We start from the raw sequence: 27,807 nt of genomic DNA, 5'->3' as shown, positions 1-27,807 counted from the left end.
CGGTCAGAGGGCAGGGAACAGGGGGGTTGGATAGGGCAGGGGTCCCAGGAGGGCAGTCAGGAAGGAGGGGGGGGGTTGGATGGGGCGGCAGGGGCAATCGGGGTGAAAGGTCTAGGGGTGGTCAGGGGACAGGGAGCAGGGGGTGGTGGATGGAGTAGGAGTCCCGTGGGGGGGGGCTGTCAGGGGGACAAGGGAGGTTGGATGGAGCAGGAGTCCTGGGGGAGCTGTCACGGGGCGAGAAGCAGGGGGGTCGGATAGGAGGTGGGGGCCAGGCCATGCCTGGGTGTTGGGGGAGACACAGCCTCCCCTAACCGGCTCTCCATACAATTTTGGAAACCCGATATGACCCTCAGGCCAAAAAGTTTGCCCATCCCTGCCATAGGCTATTCTGGGATGGGTCCCTCTTAAGCTCTCCTACTGAAGCTTTTCTATTTCCTGGAAATAGTCAGTCATGGGAGCAGAACTTGAACTTGGGCCTTCCCCCACTCGGATGAGTGCTGTAATCACTGGGTTATAGGAGGGTATTCTGGGGTGGGTCTCTTTCTGTTTCTCCTGTTGACACTGGTCCATTTTGTGTAAAATACTTGAATAGTCAGTGGGCCAGAGAAGGACAGAATGAGTCTCTAAGGGAAGACCCAAGTTCAAGTGTGAAATGTTGAATTTGACACAAAACAGGCTTTTTGTCAACTTCTTCTATTCACCGAATATTTCCGAAAAGTTCAGATTTGGCCTGACTTGAACCAAGTTTTCTTCTGATTTTCAGAACTGCCATTGAATCAAAAAATCAATTACTGACACAGCCGTAGTCCTGTAACGTCCCTGCTATCATACAAGTAGAAGGGAATAGCCTAGTTCTTCCACCACCACTTACCTAGTGTTGATCGCTTAATTTGATTATCCTGTCTAAGTTTCAGATATTGTGTTTGTTTTATTTCAGTGAACAGTGCATAGAAGCATATGAGCTGCTGCTGGCTTTGGCTGAAAGTGAACAGAGTCTCATTCTTGGTCAATTCAGAGCTGCAGGCGTCGGGTCTGTCGGTAAGATCTCAATGAGTCACTCTCTAAGTCCCATTCTGCACTTCAGTTAACATTTATCAGTTTACAGGGGCTGGTTGCAATAGTGAATCATCTCCTGACAGTTTGCTATCCACCAGTCAAGTATGTGGTTATTTTCATGTTTTCAACTGAACAAATAAAATGTTTGACACACACAAAAATTAGGACTGGAACCGAAACAAAATATTACAAGCAAGTTAAAATAAACCATATACGGTATTCCAGGAGATGCATCTTCTGGACTTGTGGGATTACTTTTGTTGGGCAATAACCATGTACCCAGCACAGTGATTAAACTGATACCTCCAAGCACCCAAGCATGCACTACACATACTGAGTGCAGTGGTTTGGGTTACATAATTTGCACTTGCAATTACCACAGTTGTGTACATAGCCACAGTATTTGCCCACAAAAATTGTGTTTTATAAAAATCTGGTCTTAGATCTGGACATGTAAATATACCATAATGCAGATAAAATACCACATGCAGTCTTTACCTCCAAGCTCCCATGGTACTCTTGTATTTTAACATCTTCATTCTCATGTTTTACTGCCTGGACTGAGGTTTCGGCCTCTGTTTTTTGTGGTGTTCTATTTCATTTTGTTACTCAGCAGCACACACTGACACTAGTTAACACTGCTATTGAAAATGTTCTTTGGGGGATGGTGCTTTCCTAATAACAGAGTCAGACCGTTTATTAGTCCATTTTCAACATGGTACATGTGAGTTCCATTCACACAAAAGTCCTATTTATTGACAGAAAATGTATGTTTTCACTGTGAAACTAACTCTTAGTTTTACAGAGGCTCATTCCTCTTACTGATGGGAGGGAGTGGTGGTAGTAGTAATCTTGGCCCTTCTTTGGGGGGAGGGGAGGGAGAAAGTATATGAAATCTTCAGAGACAGAAAAATAGCTTTCCATACTGTGCTGAGACCTAGACACAGCCTTTAGATGGTAATTTATAGCACCAGCTTCTCAAGAACCACTGAAATGTAAACTGAAAGCTTTTAAGGACCAAACGACCAGCTGGTTTCAGAGCCACAAGACGGATGAGTTCAACCTCTTGTTTCTGCAGGCTAGATGCAGTGATCCACAGTTATTATGCTGTTTCCAGGCAGTTTATTTTGCATCTCTCCTAGTGGTTTGCGCAAGTCTTTGTGTAGGTGTGTTTCTCCTTGCAGAGTATGTCATGCAGGAAAGGTCATAGCAGATTTTTTTTTATTATTATTATTTTCCCTCTTTCTCTAGACTCTAGCCCTTTCTTTTGGTAGTCTGGTATTGAATTTGTACTGCTGTTTCTTTATAAAAGGGCATTAGGAGCAAATGTGCATTCAGCCTTAGATTTTGCTAGTTAGATACGTGGCCAAGAAGTAAATCCAGAAAGGGAAGTATTAGTTTTCTTCTCCATTTGAGGTTATAAAAGAGAGGTGTAACCTACATTTATATAGGTGTCTGCTGTCAACTTTTTTTTTTAATAGTAGCATTACCACTCACACCCTGTAGTGGAGACTGTGCCAGCATTTCCATCATAAATCTTGTTTTTCAGGAGGTTATAGCTTGGATGTGAAACTTTACTTCACTGAGAGATTTAGTCAGAAGAGTCTTGGCCTGACAAGTTATTGTTTTGCATTAGTTTAAAGTAAAAATTAGTTTAGTTTATATTTAAAGTTAGACACAGAATAATCCCTCCCCCCCAACCCTGAGAGCCGTCTCACTCTATCGGGGAAATATACATTTTCCAAATTCACACAGATCCCAGAATCTGTCTTTATTAATGATTTGTCTAGCACCACAAATCTGGTTGTGATTGTTTGCTAGTTAAAGTAATAAATGTGACCAATTAGAGTCTGAGTAAGCATTTCAGGATTTGGCCTGTGAATAGAAATGTAGAATAAGACACTGAAGTCATATTTACCCAGTTCTGGATTTTCTCTACATCCTGTTATTTGAGAGAATGATTATGAAAGTCTCTGGTGTCAACCACCAGAAAACCCAGAACAGGGATGAAAGGGTTGGGATAATATTATGTTGTTTAAGTTTTGTATGTGATTATTTTATTGAATGTGTGTATAGTGTTAAAGTTCTGATAGACTGGGAGAAAAGCCAGGAAGTACAGTGTGAAATCTTGCATTACTCTTCCTGCAACTTCCATAACCAGTAGATTGAATGAATGAATTAATGAAGGATGTTGCACAACTCACCACTTTGAATTTCCTGGCATTTTCTGCTTTTTTCTTTTTATTATTTATTTTTTGATGTTACATTAGCACCAAGACCCAACTCAGATTGAGGCACTGTTAGTGCTAGACACGGTACAAACACATAATAAGAGACAGGTTCTGCCTTGAAGACCTTACAGTCTAAATAGACAGGAGAGACAAAAAGGGTGGAAGGCGAAGCTGGGGCATAGAGAGTCAAGCAACTTGCCTGAAGTCCCCAGGCAGGTCCGTGGTAGAGTTGGGAATGGAACACAGGTCTCCCAGCTCCCGGTCCAGTGCTCTTTCCACTAGAATATGCTGCCTTTCGCTGCCCTTCATACTGCCTGGTATATCCTTATTGCTGGTAACACAGATAATTTTCCTGTCTGTGGCTATGAAGATCAGTGAGGATTTACACCACCACCCCTACATGGAAAATACAAGGGAGTTGTTGCTGCATCTTCTCAAGGAGATGAGCCCAACCAGCCCACTCCTGTTGGCTGGTACTCTCGCTTCCACAATTTTAATGCTGTCTTAAGGGCATGTGGGTTAATATTCAAGGGCATGTGGCTTATTTAGCAAGCATAAAATGTGGATGTACAATGCTTGGCTCAAATGAGGATAAAGCACAGTCTTGCACAGAGCAAACTGTCTCTTACTTGTCCTGTCTGATGGCAGCATTGTATGTGTTTATCTCTAGCACAGAACACATGAATACATGTCATAGCTTTTCTCTTTTTCTCTGTATTAGTCTCACTTAGATCACAAATTGCTAGCTAGGTGTTAATGTCACAGCATTAAGTGAAAATATCTTTAGGAGTCTGTATTCTTGTATTAATTTTTATTATGCTCTTCGAAGCTCTGACACTGATTGTTTGCTTGCAAACTAGGGGACCAAACAGGTGATGAGAACATTACCCAGATGCTCAAGAGAGCTCACGACTGCAGGAAGACAGCTGAGAATGCAGCAAAAGCCCTGCTGATGAAGTTAGACGGCAGCTGCGGGGGAGCCTATGCGATCACTGGCTGTAGTGTACAGCCCTGGGAGAGCCTGTCATCCAACAGCCACACCAGGTAACTGCAACTCATCAAAGCTGTTAATTCCCGGGCCTTTGGTTTCAGACCTGAGTAGATTATGTTGTATTCCATTTATTCAACTATCCATCCTCATGTCAGTCTGCTGGGTTCTCTTTGTTTTTATTTTTTTAAATCACTACCATGCTTCAGTGAGCTTATTCTCAGACTTGGAGCAAACTCCATCCAAGAAACGTTTTGTATAGATATCTTGCAAGCGGGTGATTCTGATCTTTGATCTCTTTCATAAAGGGCAAAACCATAACGTTTCTTTTACTTCAGTGATTCTGTTTCCCTCTCTCTCTCTCTTCCCCTCCTTCCCATCTCATTGAAACTTGAAGCATGTACTTCTTGTTCACCGCTATTGTACTAGGGCACCACAGGTTTCCAGGGAACTGGAAACCAAAAAAGTACTCCCGTCAAGGAAGGTTTTCATAAGCTTTTGGAGTGCTCAAGAATTGTTGTTTTTAAATGTCACGGCTATAACCATTTCACTTCTCACAGAAACAGAATAAGTTTCTGCCACCAGTTATAATAATTTTTCATAACTCCACTAGCCCAAAAAACCTCCCTTTAGCAATTGACACTGTAGACAAATACTGACTGGTGGACAAATTTTTTGCAGGTTAGAGTGGATTTTTCCAGAGGGAAAAATCAGGATATTGGGATTTTTTTAGACCTTTAAAATAATAAAACTTAAATGAACTATTATTACAAAAATTATCTAGTTCAAATATTTCTGGGGAGCAGCTACTTTTTCAGTACATCTATATATAACGTGTATACTTTGTGTCTTTGTGGCATCTTAGAGACTAACAAATTTATTTGGGCATAAGCTTTCGTGGGCTATAACCCACTTCATCAGATGCATGGAGTGAAAAATACAGTAGGCAGGTATAAATATACAGCATATGAAAAGATGGGAGTTGCCTTTGCCAAGTGGGGGGTCAGTGCTAACGAGGCCAATTCAGTCAGGGTGGATGTGGCCCATTCCCAACATTTGACAAGAAGGGGTGAGTATCAACAGAGAGAAAATTACTTTTTGTAACATACTGTCATTTCTGGTGCTGCCCACGCCAGCCAGTGAGGTGCCCCCTTCGAGGGGTAAACCCGCCCTGTGACCCTTCCAGAGGTCTCCATCAGTGCAGCACCACTCCCCGTCACAGGGGGTGCCCCACCAGCGTTTGCCTGAACAGCACCACCAGCCGGATGCAGGTTGGCTTCTCTGCCAGAGTTCCCGGCATTGGTTCCTGGACTCTAGGCAGCGTTCCTTGGAGTCCCGGCATCAATCGCTGGCAGTCTGGCGCAGGTCTGCAGAGACACGTCCCCAGAGCCTCAGTGCCGGGAGCACCCAAGTCAGTCTCCCAGTCCTCATCACCGCTCCGGGGCATCGAGGCACCGGTTCCTGGAGCCCCATCACCAGTCTCTGGATCACTGGTACAGATCACCGCAAGCACATCGACGGTCTCTGAGATGCTGATCCTCTTGCTTCTGGTCTATGGAGTGGCACCATTCTCAAAGTGTGAGGTGTTGATCTCCGGGATACTGTTCCAATCTGCCAAAGGCCACCACCAATCACAGGAGTTGTGGCACTGAGAGCCACCATCCTGGTACAGGTCCACAGTGGAGGTCTGCAGAGAGAGCCAACGGGAACGGGGTAGACAGGAGGCCTCATTACCGTCCTGGTCCCCCAGACAAGTCTCTCCCTCCTCGGGCTCTGATAGCGAGGAGGAAGTATAGAGCCCAAGGAGGAAGATCTGCCTGCAGACCAAGGTCACGCACTGGGGACATCGGCATTCCCCTCTAGGTCACCAGTGGCTGCATGGCCCCAGGGCCAGTGGCCGGCCCCTTGACAACTATGGAACCCTTAGGGGTTTCCCCATCTGCTACAGGGGCATCGGCTGGTCTCGGGGGCATCCAAAAGATGGTTGGCGACAGTCTCCTGCCCGCCCCCTGAGCCGGACGTGGAGTCAGAGCAAGCTCCCCAGGGACAACTGGCCACGGCCGCGGCAGAAGCAGTGGAGTTGACACAACCAGCTGTACCTGCCTCCTCATCATCTTCGTCCGATGAGGTGACAGCGGGACTTTCTCAAGCAGCCACTCAGGATGATGCAAGGGACCACCAGGAGCTTTTGAAGAGGGTGGCATCGAACTTGGGGCTGGAAGCTGAGGAGCTGGAAGAGCCCTTAGGCTCCCTGTTCCATGAATTAAATGCAGCAGCCCCCTCCAAGGTGGCGTTGCCATGCACGAGGGAGTGGTGAAACTAATCAAGGCCCTGTGTCAGACACCCTCCTCCCTGCCCCCCATCTCCAGGCAGGCGGAAAGAAAATACTATGTCCCCGCTAAGGGTTTTGAATATCTACATATCCACCCCGCCCCAAGCTCACTGGTTCTGTCAGCAGCCAATGAATGCGACAGACGGCCAACTGGGTTAGATGCCTAAGAATAAGGAGGCAAAGACATAGTTATATAAATGACACAGACACTGAGATCAGCTGTGGGAAGACTCAGCTTTAGGGACTTGCCCCAGCACTCAGGTGTCCACCTCCCTTGGAGTGCAGAACCAAAGGTATGTTACGAAATCCACCTCCTCCCTCAACGTGGAGGAAGGTATGCACAACCTCTTCCCCCCTGACCTCCGAGCCGCCGTACACAGTCTTTCATAAAGACAAGGTCCAGCTCTGCCCACACCCCGTGTTCCTCCCGAAGGTGGTCTCCGCCTACCACGTGGGTCAGGATATTTTTCTACCAGTCCTCTGCCCGAAGCCTCATGCATCCAATGAGGAGCGCCGTCTCCACACGTTCGATGTGCGGCGAGCTCTGGCTTTCTACCGCGAGCGGACCAAGCCGTTCAGAAAGCCCTCCCAACTATTCATTCCCACGGCTGAGTGCGCGAGGGGCCAGCCAATTTCCACTCAGCGGCTTCCAGTTGGATCACTTTGTTATGCACTGGCGGGTGTCCCCCCACCACCCACTGTGAGGGCACACTTGACTCGGGCGCAGGCCTCGTTGGCTGCCTTCGTGGCCCACATCCCCATCCAGGACATTTGTAGGGCCGCCACGTGATCTTCGGTTCACACGTTCACCTCGCACTATGCGATCATCCCCCAAACCAGGGATGACGCCGGGTTCGGCAGGGCTGTCCTCCGTCCTGGAAACTTGTGAACTCCTACCCACCTCCAACAGATATAGCTTGGAATCACCTATTGTGGAATACACATGGGCAATCACTTGAAAAAGAAAAGACAGTTACTTTTTCTGTAACTGGTGTTCTTCGAGATGTGTTGCTCATGTCTATTCCACATCCCACCCTCCTTCCCCTCTGTCAGAGTTGTCTGGCAAGAAGGAACTGAGGGTGGGGGGAGCGTGCAGCTGCCCTTATACCACGCCAGGCAGGCGCCACTCTAGGGGTCATGGGGGGCGTTCCCCCCTACGGGTACTGCTAGGGGAAAAACTTCCAGCACCTGGACACGTGGGAAGCACACGCACCTATTGTGGAATAGACATGAGCAACACATCTTGAAGAACACCAGCTATGGAAAAGGTAACTGTCTTTTATCCCCTTTTTCTCAACAGAGAATCTGAGGCAAACAGAAGTTACTGTCAGTGGCCCAAGGGCAGCAAGTCAGGAGCAGTCAGAATAGGGCTTAGAAAACTCAGGACATTTTGACTCCATATTCCACCACACCATTCTGCATTTCCTTTTTTAAATCCACGTATAAATACTTTCGAAATTTCAAGAGGGACCATGTAACATTTGCCCAGCTAAGCACAAAATCTCCTCTTTTCCCCTGTTGTTTTCATCCAGAGGACAAAGGCGTTTAGATGATGTAACTCAGACTTCTCTATAATGTGGCCCACATCTCAATAGAGAGAGAATCTCATGAGCACCCCCTGCTGTTCACAATCACATAACATCCTTGTGGCAACTACGTTTGCTTAGACAGTAATGTTAGTAAAATAGGTATGTATTTGTGACTGTCTTTAATTTTGCATTTTGTCCTTTATGAAGAAAACAGATACTCACTCTCCTTTTGTTTTTCATTTCGTTACAATCACACCTATCCATTTTCATCCTCTCTCTTTCCTGCTGCCTCTCTGCATATGCTTCTGTGCTCCCTTTTTCATTTCACCTTGCATATGCATACCTGCTCCTCCTCTCCAATTGCACACACCTCCCTGCCGCTTGGCTCCCTTCTTTTGGCTTCATCCTTCCGTGCTGCCCTGGACTTGCTGCTCTATGGTTCTTTCATGCTGGAGGCTGGCAGCAGCCCTGGCTCCACCCACTGGTGGTTGCAATCACTGAAGGTAGATTCCGTCTCCTCTCTGTTGTGACAGTAACCCCTAGCAGAGGCAGCAAGGCTGACTCCTTATTTCCAGCTGCTTCTGTAGGCTTTTTCTTTGTCATGGAAGTACCTGAGGGCCTGTAGAAGCAGGTGGAAACAAGGAGGGGAGCCAGTTCCATAAGACCAGCAAGTGCTCTGTGGACCACAATTTGGAAACAATTCATATTAATGGACAGATTCCTCCCTTGATTGCACTTAACCTCTGAAATGAAAATTTTTTTATTTTATATATGACTACAAGATAATCTTAGTACACAAGCCTGATCTTTGCAAACAAAAGTAGTAATAATGAAGATCCTTTGAGTTAAAGTGCCGGGCAGGTTTTTTTCTTTAAATGGGGAAGGGGAAAAACCCCTTTTTGGCTAAGACTTTGTGATAAAGTGAATAATTCTCACTGCAGTTTGAAACCCCACAAAATGGGTTTATAATGGAAGTGCTGAACTTCGGCATCACAAATGAGATGCTGAATGTCAAATCACTGAACGCATTACTGAGAACACAAGCACTGGCAACTGCTGGTGACAAAGCAGGGTTAAAGATTGTAAAAGGGAGCATCTGAGATGAAATGAAAAACCAGCATAGAGGTTGTTACCAGCGAAGTGAATAAAGTAATAGCTAGCATCTCAATTTATTTGGTTGGCAGCAACCCAACTATATTGCCAATTCATTTTTGAAAATAAAAATAGCTTTGTGGAAGTCCTAATTGTTTTAATGGACAGAGGAGCATTCATCTCCAAGAAGATCCAACTGATAGCACCTGTAAAAAGAATGAAAGGAGAGAGAGAGATGGAGATTGCTGCTGTTTCAATGACTAAGGATGCTGTTTTGTATTCATTACACTACTAGTAACCCCGGCCTTCCACCGAGTTGCAGGAGGGACAGTCCGTCCCCATCACATGCAAAGGAAATACATTTCTACAACATGTTTTTACCACTAACCATCTGAACTTACCCAAACCTACAGCTAAATCCTCCTCTCAGAACTACCCCAGGGATTTCGGATAAGTAGCTGAAATAAAGGATTATGTTGGCCGCAATGTGGAAGTGTTGATATGGAAACGTGTTAATGCTTCCAAATACCAAAGCATGTGGTATGCTCTCAGTACCAGACTTCATCACTGGAGCAAATAGGTTTCCAAAGGAGGGAGGTGGTTTGCCAAAGTATTGAGATAATAGCCCAATATACTGTTAATTCAAATTCTGCTGGTCTGAGTGAAGGCCAGTTAATCTGAAAGGGAGTACTTGTGGCACCTTAGAGACTAACCAATTTATTTGAGCATAAGCTTTTGTGAGCTACAGCTCACTTCATCCGATGAAGTCTCTAAGGTGCCACAAGTACTCCTTTTCTTTTCGTGAATACAGACTAACACGGCTGTTACTCTTAATCTGAAAGGTTATCCCTGCCATACGGTTGTGTGCTTGCTCTGATGTGGAGCCACTCTGACCTGGAAGATGGGTGGACAGATGTACGTGACCTAACAAATATTCCTTAAAGTAAAAGTTCAAATGCAGACACTACCATTCAAGAATGTTACATGGATTTGGGACATTCCACGTAATTGTAATTCTATAAACCCTTAACCCACAGTTATTACGGATAGAAATTCATACTGTATAAGGGATGCTGTATCCTTTTCACCCAGACAAGGTTTCTTGAATGAAAAGAGAGGTTGTACTCCACAGCATCAGTAAACGGAGAAATATTTTATATATGCAGTGTGTTTATGTATATGCACATGTAGTATATGTGTATTTGTACCCGTGAGTGTAGGACACCTCTTAATGTTACACCATGCTATCTAGGATCCACTGTATAGAAAATATATATACAAATTAATTGAGCATCATTTAGGAATCTTGCAGATGTCAATGATGAACCGAGTGGGTAGAATGTTTCTTTCAGCTCTTTATGAACACGGTGAGGGGAATGTGCAGAAGGAAATCATTTTTCCAAGACGTTTGATAGAGCTGTGTAATTTTTTCCTACGTGCATGCTAGAGAAATAAGAGAGACATCATGCATCTGTTTTTGGTTTTTTTCTGGTTGTGACATGCTGCCTGTTCAGTTCATCCCCTAACCTCATTTGTGTTACCCTGATTGCCATCAGAAAGCATATCAGTCTGCCAAATTCAGCACTACACGGTATCTAGCCAGGGGTGTTTCCCCCACAGATGCAGCAGGGCTGGCCTGAGGATTTTGGGGAGAGCCATCAAAGTGAGTTTGAAGGAGCCCCATGTGGCATCACAACCCAGGATCACATATGCATCATGGCATTGTTTCAGTGCTTAGTCATGCAGCCCTGCACACAGGACTACTTCTCCACAATTCAGGAAATGGGGGTGGGGATTGCGGGGCTGTCTCTGCCTCTCGAATAGGGGAATAGGCTATGTACCCTTTTCCTCTGCTGGCCATATTACCTCCTCTCTTCTCTCACGCTGGGTGGGGGGATTCTGGCACCAAAGTTAGGGGACAAGGGGCAGTTCTCCTTTTCTTCTGTCCTCTTTGTACTGGCAGCTCCTCCATTAATTCCTCACCTTGTAACCAGAGGCCTCACTAGCACTTCAGCAGAGGAGCTAGCTCAGCTGCAGGCAGTCAGCCAGGACTGAGCTAATAACCCAAGTTGCCGTTACCTTCCACAGCTGTGGATTGGTCTCCAAAAAATGGAGACCTGCAGCTGTGGACCTGAAAGGTCAGTCCTGTGCAGCTGTGGCTGGTACTGTGAATACCTGGGGAGCTTTAGGAATAGTCCTCATAGCAGATGTAGAGGCCGTGCTCAGTTTTCATTCTGAGAGCTGTCTTTCCAGCAAAGAGGGCAAGGAGCATATTTTCTCTGTAAACGAAAGCTAAGGTTAACTTTGACTTAAACTCTGAGACTGTGCAGGCTATGTAGACCCTAAATACTGTCCCTGAGTATTAGTCTCTGAGTGTGAGTAGTCCAGGAAGGCTGGAGAACTTTTTATTTTGGAACCTGAAGAGATCTACAACACCTCTTGATATAGAATTGAATAGTAATTTATTGTATTGCCTGATTTTCACATCATATCTACCTCACTGAGGGCCTAGTGAGGCCTAGTTAAATAAGGTTTATAAAGAGCTTTGAGATCCTCCGATGAAAAGCAAAGTATTATGGAGAACTCATTAAAACCTCAATGTATTTTTACCCGTGATAGGCTAGCTGGGTTCTGATTTACTGCAGATGGGAATTAGTGGGAGGAAAAGTGGTTTTCGCTTCTAGTAAACACGGCGCCTGTTATCCCTAAGAGAGAGAAGAAATCATTTGAAATTAGCAGAAAGCTGTAGTAAAGCCATGTAATGTGATATTTCATGAGGGGGGAAGACTTAAGGAAGTCTTTGTAGCCCTGCCAATTCTCTGTTTCCTCTCAGGCTGCCCTGGGGTTGGAATTCTCTGAAAGATCCACTGGCAATTATCTGATGCAACTTAAAATCAACACTGCTTGAGCACAAGTACAATTGAGAGGAAGGAGAGAAAACCAACCTGTTCCCCCCCACCCCCTTTCTTTCTGCAGTGCATAAGTATGTAAGCAAAGTGTATTTCCATTACACGTTAGCCTGGCTCCAGCAGGAGCCCACAGACAGGGTGGGTTTTTTTTCCTCCTCAAAAAAATGCTGAAAAATAATGCAACCCAATACAGAATGTGATTTATTCCCCTGCTGATAACTGAGATCATCCAGCATTCCAGACAGGCACAGTTAATGGATGACTTAACCCTCACCCAGCAGCTGATTACAGGTCCTCAGGAGACAGCAGGCAGCTTTGTCTGTGTAAGGTTGTAGAAATTGCAGTGCTGTTTCTTTTCCTTTTAGTGTTTTTGCAAGTATATTCAGCAGTGGAATGTTAAGGAACTAAAGCAGCATTGCAATTAACCTCCATAAATCTGTTCTCCCTAGAACACTGGAATGCACATAGATAGAGATGGGGCATTGAGGCTCCTCGTGCTTATCTAGAAATTGTTTTCCCTGGGTAAAAACTCTTCATTATGTGACATGTATGGAGCGAGCTAAAATTGTGTGGCAGTTTTTCTTTTGAAACTACCTTTGGAAAAGGAATGCGACAATAAAGTCAGATGATGATGTTCTATTAGAAGTCCTGTAAAACATGACAAGATACCTCCAAGTTGAGGGATTTGGATGTCTTGTGGAAGTTAGCACTGGAATAGCTGGTCACTATTTCAAATCCAGCCCCAGGTTAATAGTGATTAAAAGACAGCACCATGACAGCAGCTGGACTTTCTGAAGCAACCTTAGGCTGTTTCTTACAGGTGTCCATCAAAAAATCACCGTAATAATTGGCACTGGCATCAGCAGACGGGGCATGGAATCTGAACTAACTTTTCAAACACAGAGATTGTTATTCCTATTCAAGGTGTGAGGCAGCATGCAGAAGTTTTCTATAGATAAAGGATTTTAGTTGTTATTGCTCTCAGCATGGCATATTTAACAAGCACTTAATTGTTTCTTGATAAAAAAAAAAGTTTCGTGTCAAAAGCAGTTATGCCAGCAAAACTAATTATCTGGCTTTGCAGTGAAGAAATAATTGACTCAGTATTGTGATGACATTTTTTATTCTGTTTGAAGAACTATATATTTTTTCTTTTCTGTATTTTAAAGTTGCAGAGGGGTGTGTGTGTGTGTTTCTTTTGCATATTGCAACACTTGGTCCAGGCTCAAGTGAAAAAATCGATGTTTGATATGTACTCCCAAGTTAATATTTTCCATAGTACTACACTAGTTATATAACAATATTAATACACACTGGATCCTGATAGCCATTCTTGCCTTCCTTCAGTTGCTCATTATATTCAAAAGCATGGTATGGTCTTTTGCCATGTCTCTGGAGGGACAAAAACACACCAGCACACCGTGCTCTCAAGCTCTTCATCAGCATGCAAGGGGGTGCATGCCCCAACCCTGCCTGGCACCCCCTGCAAAGCCATTCATGGATTCATAGGATTGAGCCAGATATGGTAACTTCATTTATACCAATGCCATCAACCATGGTTAAGGCTAAGATTATGTCATAGAAGTCATGGATTCCATGACTTCCAGAGACCTCTGTGACACTTTCTGCTTCAGACCCGGGGCAGGAGGGCTGGAGCTGTCACCTGGCGGAGGGGTCCTTGAACTCCGAGCCACCGCAGGCTTTGGAGGAGACCCCAGAGCTTTCAGTCACAACAGTGGTGGGTGCTGGACGCCCTCCTACCCTACCACAGCCAGGCTTGGGTTCTCATCCCTCCATCAGCCCCATTTTGTCAGGGTTATTTTTAGTAAAAGTCATGTACAGGTCATGTGCAATAAACAAAAATTCATGGAAGCCCATTTTTGGGGGGGAGGTTCCGTTTGTTTGTTTTTTATTGCCCATGACCTGTCCATGACTTTTACTAAAAATAACCATGACAAAATCTTAACCTTAATCATGGTAATTCAGGCGGCGCAACGGTCTTCCGTAGACTGTGTACGTTTGATGATGATCCTGATAAAATTATACTCTGTGGCAACTGTGAGTGTAAATGTGAATGGGTGAATCACGTGTGTGGTGCTGATTAAACAAATTTCAAATGAGGGCTGGGGGAGGAGGTGGGGGGAGAGGCTAGAGACCTGAATCCTTCTGCAAATGAGTGATGCTGTTTTTGGTCTTCCAAGCACTACCAGCTCAACTGCAAGTAGCTGTGATACGGAGTTCACAAAGGAGGACGAGCAGAGGTTGAAGGATTACATCCAGCAGCTGAAGAACGACAGGGCAGCAGTCAAGCTGACCATGTTGGAGCTGGAGAGCATCCATATTGATCCCCTTAGTTATGATGTCAAACCTCGTGGAGATAACCAGAGGCTAGATCTGGAAAATGCAGTATTGATGCAGGAACTCATGGCAATGAAGGTATTTTATGACACACTGTCTTTGCCCCTGAAGTGGCCTCTCTTCTGATCGCTTCATGGTGTTACAGAGAGGTAACTAACAGTGATGCTCAGGACCACTATGAGACCTGCACATTCCAAAGGACACTGTGACAATAGCAAGGGTGTGCACAACTTACCGCTCTCTATCCTGTTAATGTACAGCCTAAGCCTGTTGCATGCCCTGTGCTATATCTGAAAGGTTGTAGCATACCCGCAGCCCTGTATCCTGTGCAGTCCATTAGACTTAAACTATTCAATAGGGACCCTAGTATTACACAACACTGTATCCCCATTGCTTGCCCCCACCACATCCAATGCAATCAGTATAGCATCCTCTGTGCTTGTTTATTTTTGTATTAAATTGTTGTGCTGCCCCCATATTTTCCTCTGCTGCAGGTATTTGAATTGCAGCACATAATGGCATTGTGAAAGTTGGCAGTGGGGAGGTTATGTGACAGTGGGGTGTTTTGCACCCGGGAGACGGTTGAGAATTTCTCATTTCCCCTTTTCCACCCAACTTCTCAAGCCACTCTTGACAGTGACTAACTGTCTCACTGCACTCTGCCTAATATCTGGTACTATATCCAAGAGCAACAAGCAGGCATATTCACTTGACGTTTCTGCTAAAAGATCAGCAATGAAATAGTTAAAGTTGACATTTTAAATTGTCATCAGACTTTCCTGTTAACACGCCTTGGCCATGAATGGGAACAGTTCACTCCCCGGTCAGAGCTGTAGTATCAGCATGCCTGCAGACTCAGGCAGCCACCACTGCACCTCTTCATATTTTGATGCAACCTAGATATAGGAAGACACTTACTATTTTTCCTCTTTTAAAGAACTCTTTGATTCTGGAGCATAATTAGCTGTACAGCAACTTAACAATGATTGATGGACAGTTCTGCTGTTATTTACACACCAGTGTAATTGCATTATACGTGGAGCCCATGGCATACTCCCTACCCTCACTGTAAGGGCGTAGCATGCCTAGTCCCCTTTCTCTCTGAAAGAGTGTTTGGTAGAATCAAAGACCTGGAGTGTTGATCATGACACTTGGGGTGGCATCTAGCTGGGTTGGAGGTCACATTCAACAATCCCAGGTAGTGAGAGAGGGCTTTAGCAATAACCAAGTCTGCGTGCGTTAATCAAGGACTTGGATCCATGGTTCTAAACTTATGACACAGCAATCAAGAAGCCACATGCTTGCAGTAGGGCGATATGACAGCAGAGGTGCTCGAGGGAGACCAAAAGCATGAGACTGCATTGCTAACGTAATGTTTCATTACCTCACTCACAAGCTTGTGCATGTACCACTCTGAGAAAACACTCAAAGCTTTGTGTGCTGAGGCAGAACAAAGCCACCTCCTTTTCATATTGCCTCAGGAAAGAAGAAGGGCTTGTTAAAAACTATCATCCTTAAGGCACTCAAGTGATCACCAGTTCAGAGCAATGTCTTGACACTGTGCTGCAACGAAGAGTTGGGGTGGGAGTAGAGGATATAGGAGCATGGAGATTTTCAGTGGTGGAGCTAGTTAGGACTAAACTGTGACCTCTGAGGCCTGATCTACGTACACAGTTGTACTGATATAACGAAGGGCTTGGCTACACTTGCTAGTTAGAGCACATTAAAGCAGCCCCGGGTGCTCTGACTCCCAATGTGTCCACACTGGCAAGGCACGTAGAGTGCCTGGACTCTGCAGCTGGAACACACCTGGTAATCCACCTCCACAAGAAGCACAGAGCTTGCTCCGCTCTGGCTGAAACGCCTGGGTGTCAGTGTGAACGCGGTGTTGCATTACTGCGCTGTGATCGGCCTCCAGAAACGTCCCATAATCCCCTTAAGTCAAGTGGCCTCTCTTCTCATTGTTTTGGAATCAGCTGCAGGAATGCGGATAGGCCCTTTCAAAGCTCCGTTTCCGTTTCCGACAGCCAGCATGCTTATCTGCCCTGGAACAAAGCAAGCCATTACTGTGGAATGCTGCTTGTTGTGAGTGTGTGAGAGAGAAAGGCGAGGGGGAGGGGGGCCTGCTGCTGTCTGAACTTACAGGGCAGCATGCTGACACACTCTCAGCCCCCCAAAAACCCACTCTCTCTCCCTCCACATACACACAACACTCTCCACCCCACCCCCTACATTTGAAAAGCACTTTGCAACCACTTGCACGCTGGGATAGCTACCACAACGAACTGCTCTTTGTGGCGTTGCAAGAGCTGCTAATGTGGCCACGCCAGTGTGTTTGCAGCTGACAGTGCAAACACACGGCAGCGTTTTCCCTGCTGCGGTCTCCGAAGGCTGGTTTAACTCCCAGGGCTCTACATCTGTAAGTGTAGCCATGCCCTAATATATGATTTTATACCAATTTAGTTAAACTGGTACAACATTGTGTGGATCTTCTTATATCGGTTTAGCCTGGGCTTGTAACCAGGTTAAACCAATATAACCAGGCATAAACCATTGTAAGGCTGTCCACAATGTTGCATCAGTTTAACAAAACCAATTTAGATTAAACCAGTGCAACTTCTGTGTGTAGGCAAGTCCTAAACATACATATCAATGTCCTAGGTTCTGCATTTGATTTCCTCCCTCTCCTTCCACTGAGAATAATTTTTTTGGGGGAGCTTTCTACAACATTGAGAAACAACCCCTCCTATTTCCTCCTGCTTTATCCTCACACCTCTGATGCTCCAATTCACAGCCACCATCTTCCTAATCTAGGAAAATTGGTGGGAGGGACTCTCTTTAGAGTCCATGGGCACCACTCTTCATTCAGCAATAGGCATTGATTCACAGATTTTAAAGCCAGAAAGGACCATTATGCTCATCTAGTCTGACCTCCTGCTTAACATAGGCCTAAGAACCTCATCCTGTAATTTCTATATCAAGCCCATTATTTCTGTTTGAGCTATAGTGTGTTTTTTTCAGAAAGGTATCTAGTCTTAATATAATGATTTCACGTGAGGAAGAATCCACCACATCCCTAGGCAAGTTGTTCCTGTGGTTAATTATTACCCTCATTGTTAAAAATTTGTACCTTATTACAAGTCTGAATTTTTCTAGCATCAGCTTCCAACTATTCGATCTCATTATGCCTTTTTCTGCTAGATTAAAGAGAGCAGAAATCTCTTTCTTGTGTAGGTACTTACAGACCATGATCAAGTCACCTCTTAACCTTTGCTGGTATAAACTAAATAGACTGAGCTTTTAAAGTCTCTCATTATTAGGCCAGACCTTGAGTCATTCTTGTAACTCTTTTCTGATCCCTTTCTAATTTTCCAACATCCTTTTTGAAATGTGGACACCTTTCCAGTTAATAGTCACATTCATACTTTATACAGAGGTAACACAACCTCCCTCCTCCTCCTTGATATTGCCCTCTTTAAGTATCTGAGAATTGTGGTCACGCTCCTAGCTACACCATTGCACTGGGAGCTCCTGTTCAGGTGTGTATCCACTCTGACTCCTAAGTCCTTTTCATTGTCACTGCCTTCCAGGATACAATTCCCCATCCTATAAATGTGACCTATATTGTTTATTCCTAGATATATGACCTTGCATTTGGCCATATTAAAACACATTGTTCAAATGATACTAGGTGCTCCAGGTCTGCCTATATGACTGACCTCTGCCTGTCATTATTTACCACTCCACTAATTTTTATGTCACCTACAAATTTTAGCAATGATTATATATTTTCTTCCAGATGATTGATAAAGATATTGAATGGCACTAGGCTAAGAACAGATCCTTGTGGGACCCCACTAGAAACACTCCTGTTGGGTGGTGATTCCCCATTCACAGTGTTCCTTTTTGCAGTCTGTCAGTTAACCAGTTTTTACTCCATTTAATATTGGCTACATTAACAAAAAATTCACTGTACTAAATTATCAAAATGTCATGCAGGACTAAGTCAGATGCCTTACAGAAATCTAAGTATAATATGTCAGCAAGTTGCCTTTATCAACCAAACTTGTGATCTCATCAAAAAATATCAAGTTTGTCTGACAAGATCTATTTCCATATAACTGTGTTGATTGGCATTAATTGTGCTATCACTCTTTAATTCTTTACTGATTGCATCCCAATCAGCCTTCCCACAATTTGTCCTGGAATTGATGTTAACTGGCCTATAGTTGGACCAGCCCTGCTGAACGATACAAGGCTCTCTTCTGTCAGACTTATGTCCGCTGCCTCCTTTCACAGTCTGAGCACTGAGCTTTTGGTCAGAGGGAGTATTGCCCTTCTCCTGCCTCTACAAAAATGTTAATCGAACTAAATAAGCACTAGAATGTTTTGATATATTCTTCGCTGACCGTGGATTACATGCTGGGAAAGTAAGTTTCTTTGGATTAATATGACATCCCTTCCAGATTTTTTGGCCTCAGAATATGCTTTCAGGTAAAAACTGTGGCCACGTTTCTGGAGTAAGCCATATAGAAAGGAATTGCTGTACTTCTAGATATGTTCAGATGATGTATGAGAGCAAATATGATTTGTGGGCATGGGGAATGGACACACTGACGTTATAACATACGTACAACAAGGGTTTGTTCTGAGAAAGTTGGCAGCAATATTGTAACCATCTGATTGGCAGGAGAATTATCTGCAGGAACAAGCTTTTAAAATTAAGCTTCCTTGTAAAGTATCAGTATCTCTTCTGTATGTCAGATTCAGAGAGGCGACAAACTAGTGTAATGTTCACCTTTTTCCGAACCTCTCAACAGTTAGGATAAGTTACACTGACAGACTGTCTTACATCTTCACATCTGCTTTCAGCATACCACTTGCCCCTTTACACATCACCTGTGAATTTGGTCCTGTGAGTCTGAGTGCAAGATGGTGTGGCTAAAAGAAGTATATATTACACCAGTTCAGACTTCTCTCTGAGTAGGATCTCTTATGGTTCAAGGGGATAGCTTTTCAAACATTTCTGTGGTTATTTTTACTTATAAATATAATACATAATTATATTCAATACCAATAATATATTTACACCAGAAAATTCTCTACTGCTGCCTGTGTCTGTAAATTGTTCTTTGTTGAGATAATACATTTGAATCGTATGAATGATTCCTAAATTAAAAATTCATTGAAAATCAAATTTAAGCCCCACCTTGGCAAGCAGCACAAATGTGATTCATTCACTGTAAGACTCTGTCTCCCTTCTGTGTACAGTTCTGTGAAGTGGTATCTTGATTGATCTTCTGTGTGTCCCCAACAGGAGGAGATGGCAGAGCTTAAGGCACAACTGTACTTGCTAGAGAAAGAAAAGAAAGCACTGGAGTTGAAACTTAGCACTCGAGAGGCCCAAGAACAGGCCTACCTAGTTCACATTGAGCACCTGAAGTCTGAAGTAGAAGAGCAAAAAGAACAGAAAATGAGATCCCTCAGCTCCACCGGTAGTGGCAGCAAAGACAAATTGGGCAAGGTCAGGAATTAATGCCAGTCTCCAGAATCAGAGTAAACATAACTAAAGACATTTCGTCTCCCTGTCGTTACCAGTTTTGAGCATGTTAATCATCCCTGCTTTCTCCCTTCCATCTACACACACACACCTTTCTCCCTCTTCCAGTTGTCATGTATTATATGTAGGGTTAAGATTTCGTCATGGTCATTTTTAGTAAACGTCACAGACAGGTCACAGGCAATAAACAAAAATTCACGGAAGTCCATGACCCATGCATGACTTTTACTAAAAATAACTGACAAAATCGGGGGTGGGGGAGGAAAGGGGGAGGGGCGCGGATCCAGCACCCACTGATGCTGCAGCTCCCAGGTCCCCCAGGTGCCTGTGGTTGCTCAGAGATCCAGGATCTCCACCACCCATGTGGCTGAGAGTGCCCGAGTCCCCACTGCTGCCCACAGCTGGAGCTCTGAGGTCCCCCCGCCACCAGTGGCTGAGAGCTCCAGGGCCCTTGCTGGCTGCCAGCTCCAGCCCTACTGCCCCTGGGCTGAAGCCGAAAATGTCACAGAGGTCTATGGAAGTCACAGATTCTGTGACCTCCGTGACATAATCTGACCCTTAATTATATGGCACCTTCCATCCTGGATCTCTAAGCACTTTGCAGACACTGCAAAGTTAAGCCCATGTCCCTTGAGCAAAATGCAGTTATCAATTCTGGGAAGATGACAATCATTCGGCACTAGCATACTAGCTACTATTGCCAACTTTATTGTCATCTGGCTGTTTTATCTCCTTGAAAGTCAATAGTTATGGGGTTTGTGAAATCCAGAAATAAACTGAGATACATTAGTCTCATTTCACTAGGAAATGACTGGAGATTTCATTATAAAACCCCCTCACAATGCAGGTAGGTACCAGTGGTTGGGGAGAAAATAATTTCCCCTTAAATTAGCAAAATCTGTGTATTGCTATCTTTAGGTTTATAATTTTTCTAAGGAAATAGGGACACCCTAGAAATTCTATAATCCCATACCTATGCTGCTGTGTCCCTTTGTTCCTCTGTACCTACAAAGCCCCAGCAGGAAAAAAAAATTACAGAAGTATCCTTCTGTATTTTTGACTACACATCATTTGAATTTCTGCGTGCTCACTGTGCTTTTTCCCTTCAAACCTGGTGTCAAAAGTGGAATAAGACACCAGAGAATGTATGCTCTATAGCAGAATTCTGCAAATTATTTATTATTGTGCGATGGTTTGTAAAACATCGGGTGAGTCTGTGGAATATAATGCATTGACCCATCTCTTGGTGCATTGATGTTTCTACATGACACTTGTGTTGTTTATACCGATTTAATTTTAGCTCAGTTTTAAAAGCAGTCATAAGTTTAAAAGTGCTCATAGTTCCCCCCCCCCCTTAGTAAGGCAATCTTGCTCATTTCTCAGGAATGCACAGATGGGACCCCAACACCATTAACCCTAGCTGAGCTGAGACCATACAACGACAGTGAACTGGCTGCAGAACTAACAAATGCACTCAGACGGTAAGCACCCTCTTCCACTTCCTGGAGATATTATTTATTCCACAATCCTAGGGTAAGGTTTCATTCTGGGTTGTATCTTTTGATCTGGCACATTTTGTAGGGATCTTCAGAGGTTTGCCCATGAGGAAAAACCAGGACTAAAGTTTTCTTACAGTTTGTTTTATGCTTGTTGTTCTTTCTTGTTTTTTTTTTTAATTTAGAAATTGCTCTTTGGTGCTCATCTCCATGGTCCCTAAACTTCTCAGAAATGTGAATGAATTTTAGCCTCACAAAACCTTTGAGGTAGGGAAATGCTGTTATTCCCATTTTACCCATGAGGAACCTGAGGCAGAGACAGGTTAAGTGATTTGCTGAAGGTCACCAGGAAACCTATTGTAATGCTAGGATTAGAATACAGAGCTCCAGCTAAGAAGGTTTAGCCCCAGGTCAGTAGTTGGATGGGAGACCACTGAAGAACCCCTAGGTGCTGCAGGGAGTTTTCAAAAGCAACATTCACCCTCTGAGTGAGTACCAAACCAGTGCCATGGCGTGGTGATAAGATTGCTGTTCTGTGAGAAGTTTTGGCTTTCAGATGAGATACAAAACTGATATCTTGACAACTTTTTTTCGTTAATAGCCAGACTTTTAAGCTGAGGTCCATATGAGGTTGCACACCTACTATATATTGTCATATGTAATGATTGTAATTGTGCAGTGTATGTGGTGACTTAAAGTGAAAATGGTTACTTAGTTGCCTAAATGTCATTTATATGCACGTTCCACCAGCCTCCAGTTGTAAAGATTTGATCTTTATCAATCCCATAGAACTTTTTTGCAAGAGACCAACTTCCCAGTTCCTACTATGATAATTACATTCTACCTACCTAAAATTATACTAACCGCTTTAGTTTGAAAAATATATTCATCTGCATTTCTGGCCTAAAAGCTGTATATAATGTTGGTGTGGCTTATCAGACAGTTGCTGTGTTTCACTCCAGAGACAACTTCATTTCAGTGTTTTAAGTATGTAATGTACACAGGGATCTCTGAGGATGAAAGGCATTATATAAATGTAAGGTCATTACTACTGTAAAATCAATACAGCTAATATTATTTGCTTCCTAGTTTCAAAGTTGCAGTTGCTGAATATTTAGCTTGGCTGGTACAGTAAACAAAAAATGTTGTGGTTAAAAAATTGTAATTTGTTTGTGAGGGTGTGTTCCATTGGGTAAAACCTGGCTGGGTAAGTGAATTGAGTAATCATTATCCAAGAGCCTTTTGCCTCAGCCCAGTGGAAAACAGTCCTGGTGCTGAGAGCTGGGTCAGCATTGCGTGTCTTCTTTCCAGCTGTAGCTTTTGAATTTTATTGCCTTTTGCTCCCCGGTTTCAAGATGGGACCACTGGCCTTAACTAGTAGAGATTGAGTAGAGTCACGAAGTGCGGTTTGCTGACTAAACACAGAAAAACTTCAGTTTATCAACTGCGCCATAAGTCAATCAGCATGGATTTCCAGTTAAGGGCCTAGCAAACAGATAGTGAGTGCAGCCAATTGGGTAGGAGGGGAAAGAAAAAATAATCAGATTAAGCTGCTCTTAAAGTTAGGAGCTTACGCTCTTTGTATAATGGAAATCGGACTGAGTTAGTTACAACATGTTACATGTGATGGTTGCTGCCAGCTGGGCTCCAGCACGATTTCCATGATCAGTGGGGACAGGAATTTGTACTGAGAGCTGTGCCAGCCGAACCAGGCCATAGGCTAACCGCCTTATGTAGTCTGTTGATTTTCAAGAGAGTTCTCAGAGAAAAAGTCCTATCCCCAGAGCTGAGGGAAACTATGCTAAACCCTGATTGGCAACAGCTGTGTTTAAAAAGATCTATATCATTGTACTTAACTTGGTTTTGATCTCAATGTAGATAGGACCTTAGAGATCTAAATAAGGTTTACGTAACTGTGCATCCACAAAAGGACCTTTTCATCATTAATGCAACTGTAACAATGTTTGTGTGTGCACAACAATAGCCACTATGAGCTGAGTTATGACTTGGGGGAGGACTTATGCCCTGAAAGCTGGTGTGCAGATTTCTCAGTCCTGCTCCCACTTGTATCTCAGGACGATGTATTATCAATGCCTCCTGTACTCCCTGAGTCTATATCAGTGAAATTTGTGAAGACTCCACTCCCTGAATAAGCATTGCTTAAGCAATAAGTGATTGCTTAACCTCTTGCTGTGTCCAGACAGGGTTGACCCTTGAATTAGCTTCTGAAGTCCACCCACCTGGCCTAGGGTTCCCTAAAATGTCAGTGTAGTGCTCATAAATGAATAAGCACTGTGTATCAGACTGTCAGCTCTCATTTACAATTAAAACATATACTCTGCTCTTAGGTTTGCCAAGATAACCCCCAAAATGAAAGCTGCAAGTGAACTGAAGCAGTGCTTACTTCCTGAGTCTGTGAACAACCTGGGAGGGAAAATCTCTTGAAATTTATCTCTGGAACCTAATAGTGACATTGCTCAGTGCTACTCCTATTAAGAGAAACATCCAGCCATTGTGCCTTATTATCCATGGGTGTTAGACACAATGGTGAATACTGAGGGCACTGAGATAGCTGGTTCCTAAGAGGGGAAAAGAAGGTCACATCCCCCAAAAATGCAGTCACCTCCAAACCTGCCCACAAGTGAGAGGGAAAGAAGAGGTGCATTTCTTCCCTGTGGCCAAAAGCCTCAAACACCTTCAGAGTGTTATAGGTCCAGCCGCTTCCCACACCTTCCTGGTTGCCAAAAGCACCAGCTGTTTTCTATTGGCTGTCAAAACCTACAGCTTTCCCTAAATGATCTTTCTTATGCAGTTGCTGCAGAGCATATGGGGGCCTTCTCTATTGAAGTAATACTAATTATATTTTAAAATAGTGTATTGCTGTGAAAAAGCAGAGGAAGATCATCTTGTGCAGAAAAAAAATACACTGACATAATGATTTGGAAGCATTTATTTTTTCATGGCCTGTAGCTAGTTTTGCAGCAGCGTCACCACCAAATGTGCTTCGTGCTGTAGTGATTGCTTAACCTCTTGCTGTGTCCAGACAGGGTTGACCCTGGAATTAGCCCCCAGCCCCTCCCCTGCTGTCCCCCTTTCCCCACAGCCTCACCTTGCCGTGCTGCCAGCACTCTGGCCTTCCACTCCTGCTGTGCAGCACGGCGGTGTGGCTGGCTCCGGCATGGTAAGGGGGCGGGGAGCAGGGGGTCCCCAGGGGCAGTCAGGGAGCAGAGGGCGGTCAGAGGACAGGCAACGGGGGGGTTGGATAGGCATGGGAGCCCTAGGGGACCTGTCAGGGGGCAGGGATGTGAATAGGAGTTGGGGCAGTTAGGAGACGGGGTGGTGGTTAGAGGCGGGGGGTCCCGGCAGGGGGCAGTCAGGGGACAAGGAGCAGGGGGGGTTGTATGGGTCAGAGGTTTTAAGGTGGGCATTGAGGGGGCGGGAAGTGGGAGGGGGTGAATAGGGAGCAGGGGCCAGGCTGTTTGGGGAGGCACAGCCTTCCCTACTCGGCCCTCCACACAGTTTTGCAAGTCTGATGTGGCCCTCGGGCCAAAAAGTTTGCCCACCCCGGTCTAATAGAATGCGTTGACAGGTGTCCAAAGTGAAGACATTTGACAGTCTCAAGACAATGAGTAATGGTGCCGCACAGATTGTTGGCAGGAAATATCTTGTGTTCAGGATGGAGTGAAAAAATATTCCCAGCAGCCTGATGGCATCACATTGTGTTGTGTCATGCCAGAAACCAGGGCTGTAGGAGAGGATCTGTTGGAATTCCCAACTGCCAGGAATAGTGGTGGCTCAGCACGGCGGTGGATGCTGACACGGTCTCTGCGGGGACCCATAAGGAGTACATGCCTAGCTGCTGTGCTCTCCTCTCCAGCTGCAGGAGGGAAGACTGTAGCTTTGTCCATTTCACTTCATACTTAATTAATGCATTATCAGGCCATGAATGCTCATGGCAGCTACTCTGCGGGGAGGAGGAAATGAGAAAAATGTCCTGTAGGGAATGAACTTGCCTACAGGGAGATGCATAAGATGATGTAACTGGGTCTTATTTAGCCTCTGATTCCTATAGTGCTGTGAAAAATGGATGAGAACCTTTGCATCCCCTTAGGCCCATACAGCAATATTCTGATGCATTAGGCCCTCTCACATTCTTTAGCCATCCACAGCAAAATTGGAGTTATAATAGCTTTGGTGTCTGCGTGGATTTTTTGTAATTCTTTATATTTATTAAAATGCTTGGCCAGGAGGACTGATGGCTCCAGGGATTGGTAATGGCATACAAATCCCGTCACCATTTCAAATCCAGACCAGGTCAGTATTTGCCAAAAGTCATTACATCTGATGGCCGTTCAGAGCCTGTGTGAAGTGAGTCAGTGATCTCAGTCCCGTGGATTGGTGTCCACTCACAAAAGCCACCATTCCACTTGGCCCCCTGTTGCCTCAGCCTCAGCAGAGAGGCCAAGGATTGAATGGGCATGGAGACTAGCCTAGCAGAAGAGAGTTGAGGCTGTACGGTGAAGTGCACGGTGTTACTGCACATGCTATGCTAGGCCTGTGCATAAAGAGGCTATGATCTGTGGGCTGTCAAACACTGGCCCCTCCTCCAGTACTAAACACACTTACAAAAATGTTCTGGTCAGAGATTACTTCTCACTGCTCAGTATTTATCATTATTCCACCCACCTCAAAACTGGAGCTATGGACACTTCCATTAGTGTGTTAAAAAGTTGTCTCGTTTCACTATAGCTTCTATAATTTCCTAGTGAGAGACAGTAACGTTCTTATAGACTCCCCAAAGAGATCCCCATGCTTGGCGCAGTAGCAGCGCCCTGGTATTTGGAGATCAGCAATGTCACAGAAAGCTGTGCTAATCATGATAGTGGCCATTTCTTCACATAATGCCAATTACGTTTGGACCAAACTGCAGAGTTTGGATTCCATGTTCTGCGCCACTCATGGCTGTTTGGATTTGAGGTTTAGGTTCAGCTCTTGATGACAGTGATATCCAGTCATGAAGTTGGGATCATGACCTGGATATAAGTGTCTCCAAAATTCAGGCCTATTTTGAACACAGATTAGGCCTGCTCTTGCAGATCAAAAGAGGAAAGCGAAACTACAGCATATTGTAATGATCCAAAGAAACAGTGACAGTTAAAAAGTGCCACAGTGAAGTGTCCCTTTCTGCCATACTGCAGCTCAAACTGTATATGCAGATGTCAATAAAACTTTTACATATTAAAAAGAAACCTGTCAATTTTCCCACAGCATTTTGTCTGCTCCTTTTTGGCAGAGTTATTTCACATTTACTACTTTCCTTGACCTAATTATAGTGTACATTAAATGGGGTCAAGGGGCTTGGAACTTTGTAGCATTTCAGAACCAAATTTTGTGACCAGCTGCAGTGAAGTCACAATGACTTAGTCATCTGCAAAATTCAAGGATCCCTGCCCTTTTATGCTTCGACCATTATCCAGTCTCTCACTGGCCCAAGAGATTTCCCTTAGTCCACTGAGCCTGGGGGAGAGGGGAGCTATTTTGTCATTTTTCACCAATAACCAGTATCACTCTCATTTGTTTTTTAACTAGAATGAGTAGCTCTGCTCACCACAGAATAGTCGCCCAAATCACTAAGCAACTATACAACTTCACAGAATTGTCGGTCTGTACTCAGCCCAGAACTGGAAAAGCTCCAGGTCAGGACAAATCTGTGCAGGGAATCTTGGCCAGGGAGTGCCTCCATTATGCCCCTCTCTAATTATTGTGAAGAGCCCCTATTTTAGAGGTGCCAAACCACCACAGCTCCCATGGATTTCTGAGAGAGCTGTGACTTCTGAACCTCTGGTCATCAGGCCACACACAGAATAGTGCAGTGCTCCTGCATACAACTGCAAGACAAACTTTAAACACCTTTCTTCCTTTTCCTCTGCACAGTCAAACTGGTGGGAGGAAACACTGCAGGCGTCTGCTGATCCAAACACACCTGTGAGCTGGACAAATGTCATATCTGAAAAGGTTTTTTCCCCCTCTAGCTTTTTAGGGGTATTTTGTTACTGTTGCTATTAAGGAAGCAAATATTTCTGTGTGGCCCTCTTCTTTTGTGTTCCATATTACCTGTCGCAGCTTGAGTGGCCAATGTAGCTGTGCTGTTTAATTGGTTTAGGGATGTCACATGCAGTGCTGGCACTGGTTGTTAGTTTAAGCTGCTAATGGAAAGAGGATTCAGCTGCAGTGGTTTTAAACATACTATTGCCTA

General features: G+C 44.4%; 1 protein-coding gene across 5 annotated transcripts in view; it reads left to right on the top strand.

The window, feature by feature from the left end:
* Window positions 1–27,807, top strand: part of MCC (MCC regulator of Wnt signaling pathway) — a 361,506-nt gene that overhangs the window by 316,533 nt on the left and 17,166 nt on the right. For all 5 annotated transcript variants that reach the window (XM_073344706.2, XM_073344704.2, XM_073344710.2 and 2 more), the window contains 5 exons: window positions 938–1,038; window positions 4,148–4,331; window positions 14,339–14,573; window positions 19,813–20,019; window positions 21,439–21,536. In XM_073344706.2, coding sequence (XP_073200807.1) covers window positions 938–1,038; window positions 4,148–4,331; window positions 14,339–14,573; window positions 19,813–20,019; window positions 21,439–21,536 — 825 coding nt within the window. The remainder of the gene's footprint in view (window positions 1–937; window positions 1,039–4,147; window positions 4,332–14,338; window positions 14,574–19,812; window positions 20,020–21,438; window positions 21,537–27,807) is intronic.

The sequence above is a fragment of the Lepidochelys kempii genome, chromosome 5 (genome assembly GCF_965140285.1).
Source record: "Lepidochelys kempii isolate rLepKem1 chromosome 5, rLepKem1.hap1, whole genome shotgun sequence".
Classification (NCBI taxonomy): domain Eukaryota; kingdom Metazoa; phylum Chordata; order Testudines; family Cheloniidae; genus Lepidochelys; species Lepidochelys kempii.
Note: the sequence above shows the minus strand (reverse complement) of the source record. Positions and strands in the feature narration are given on the sequence as shown.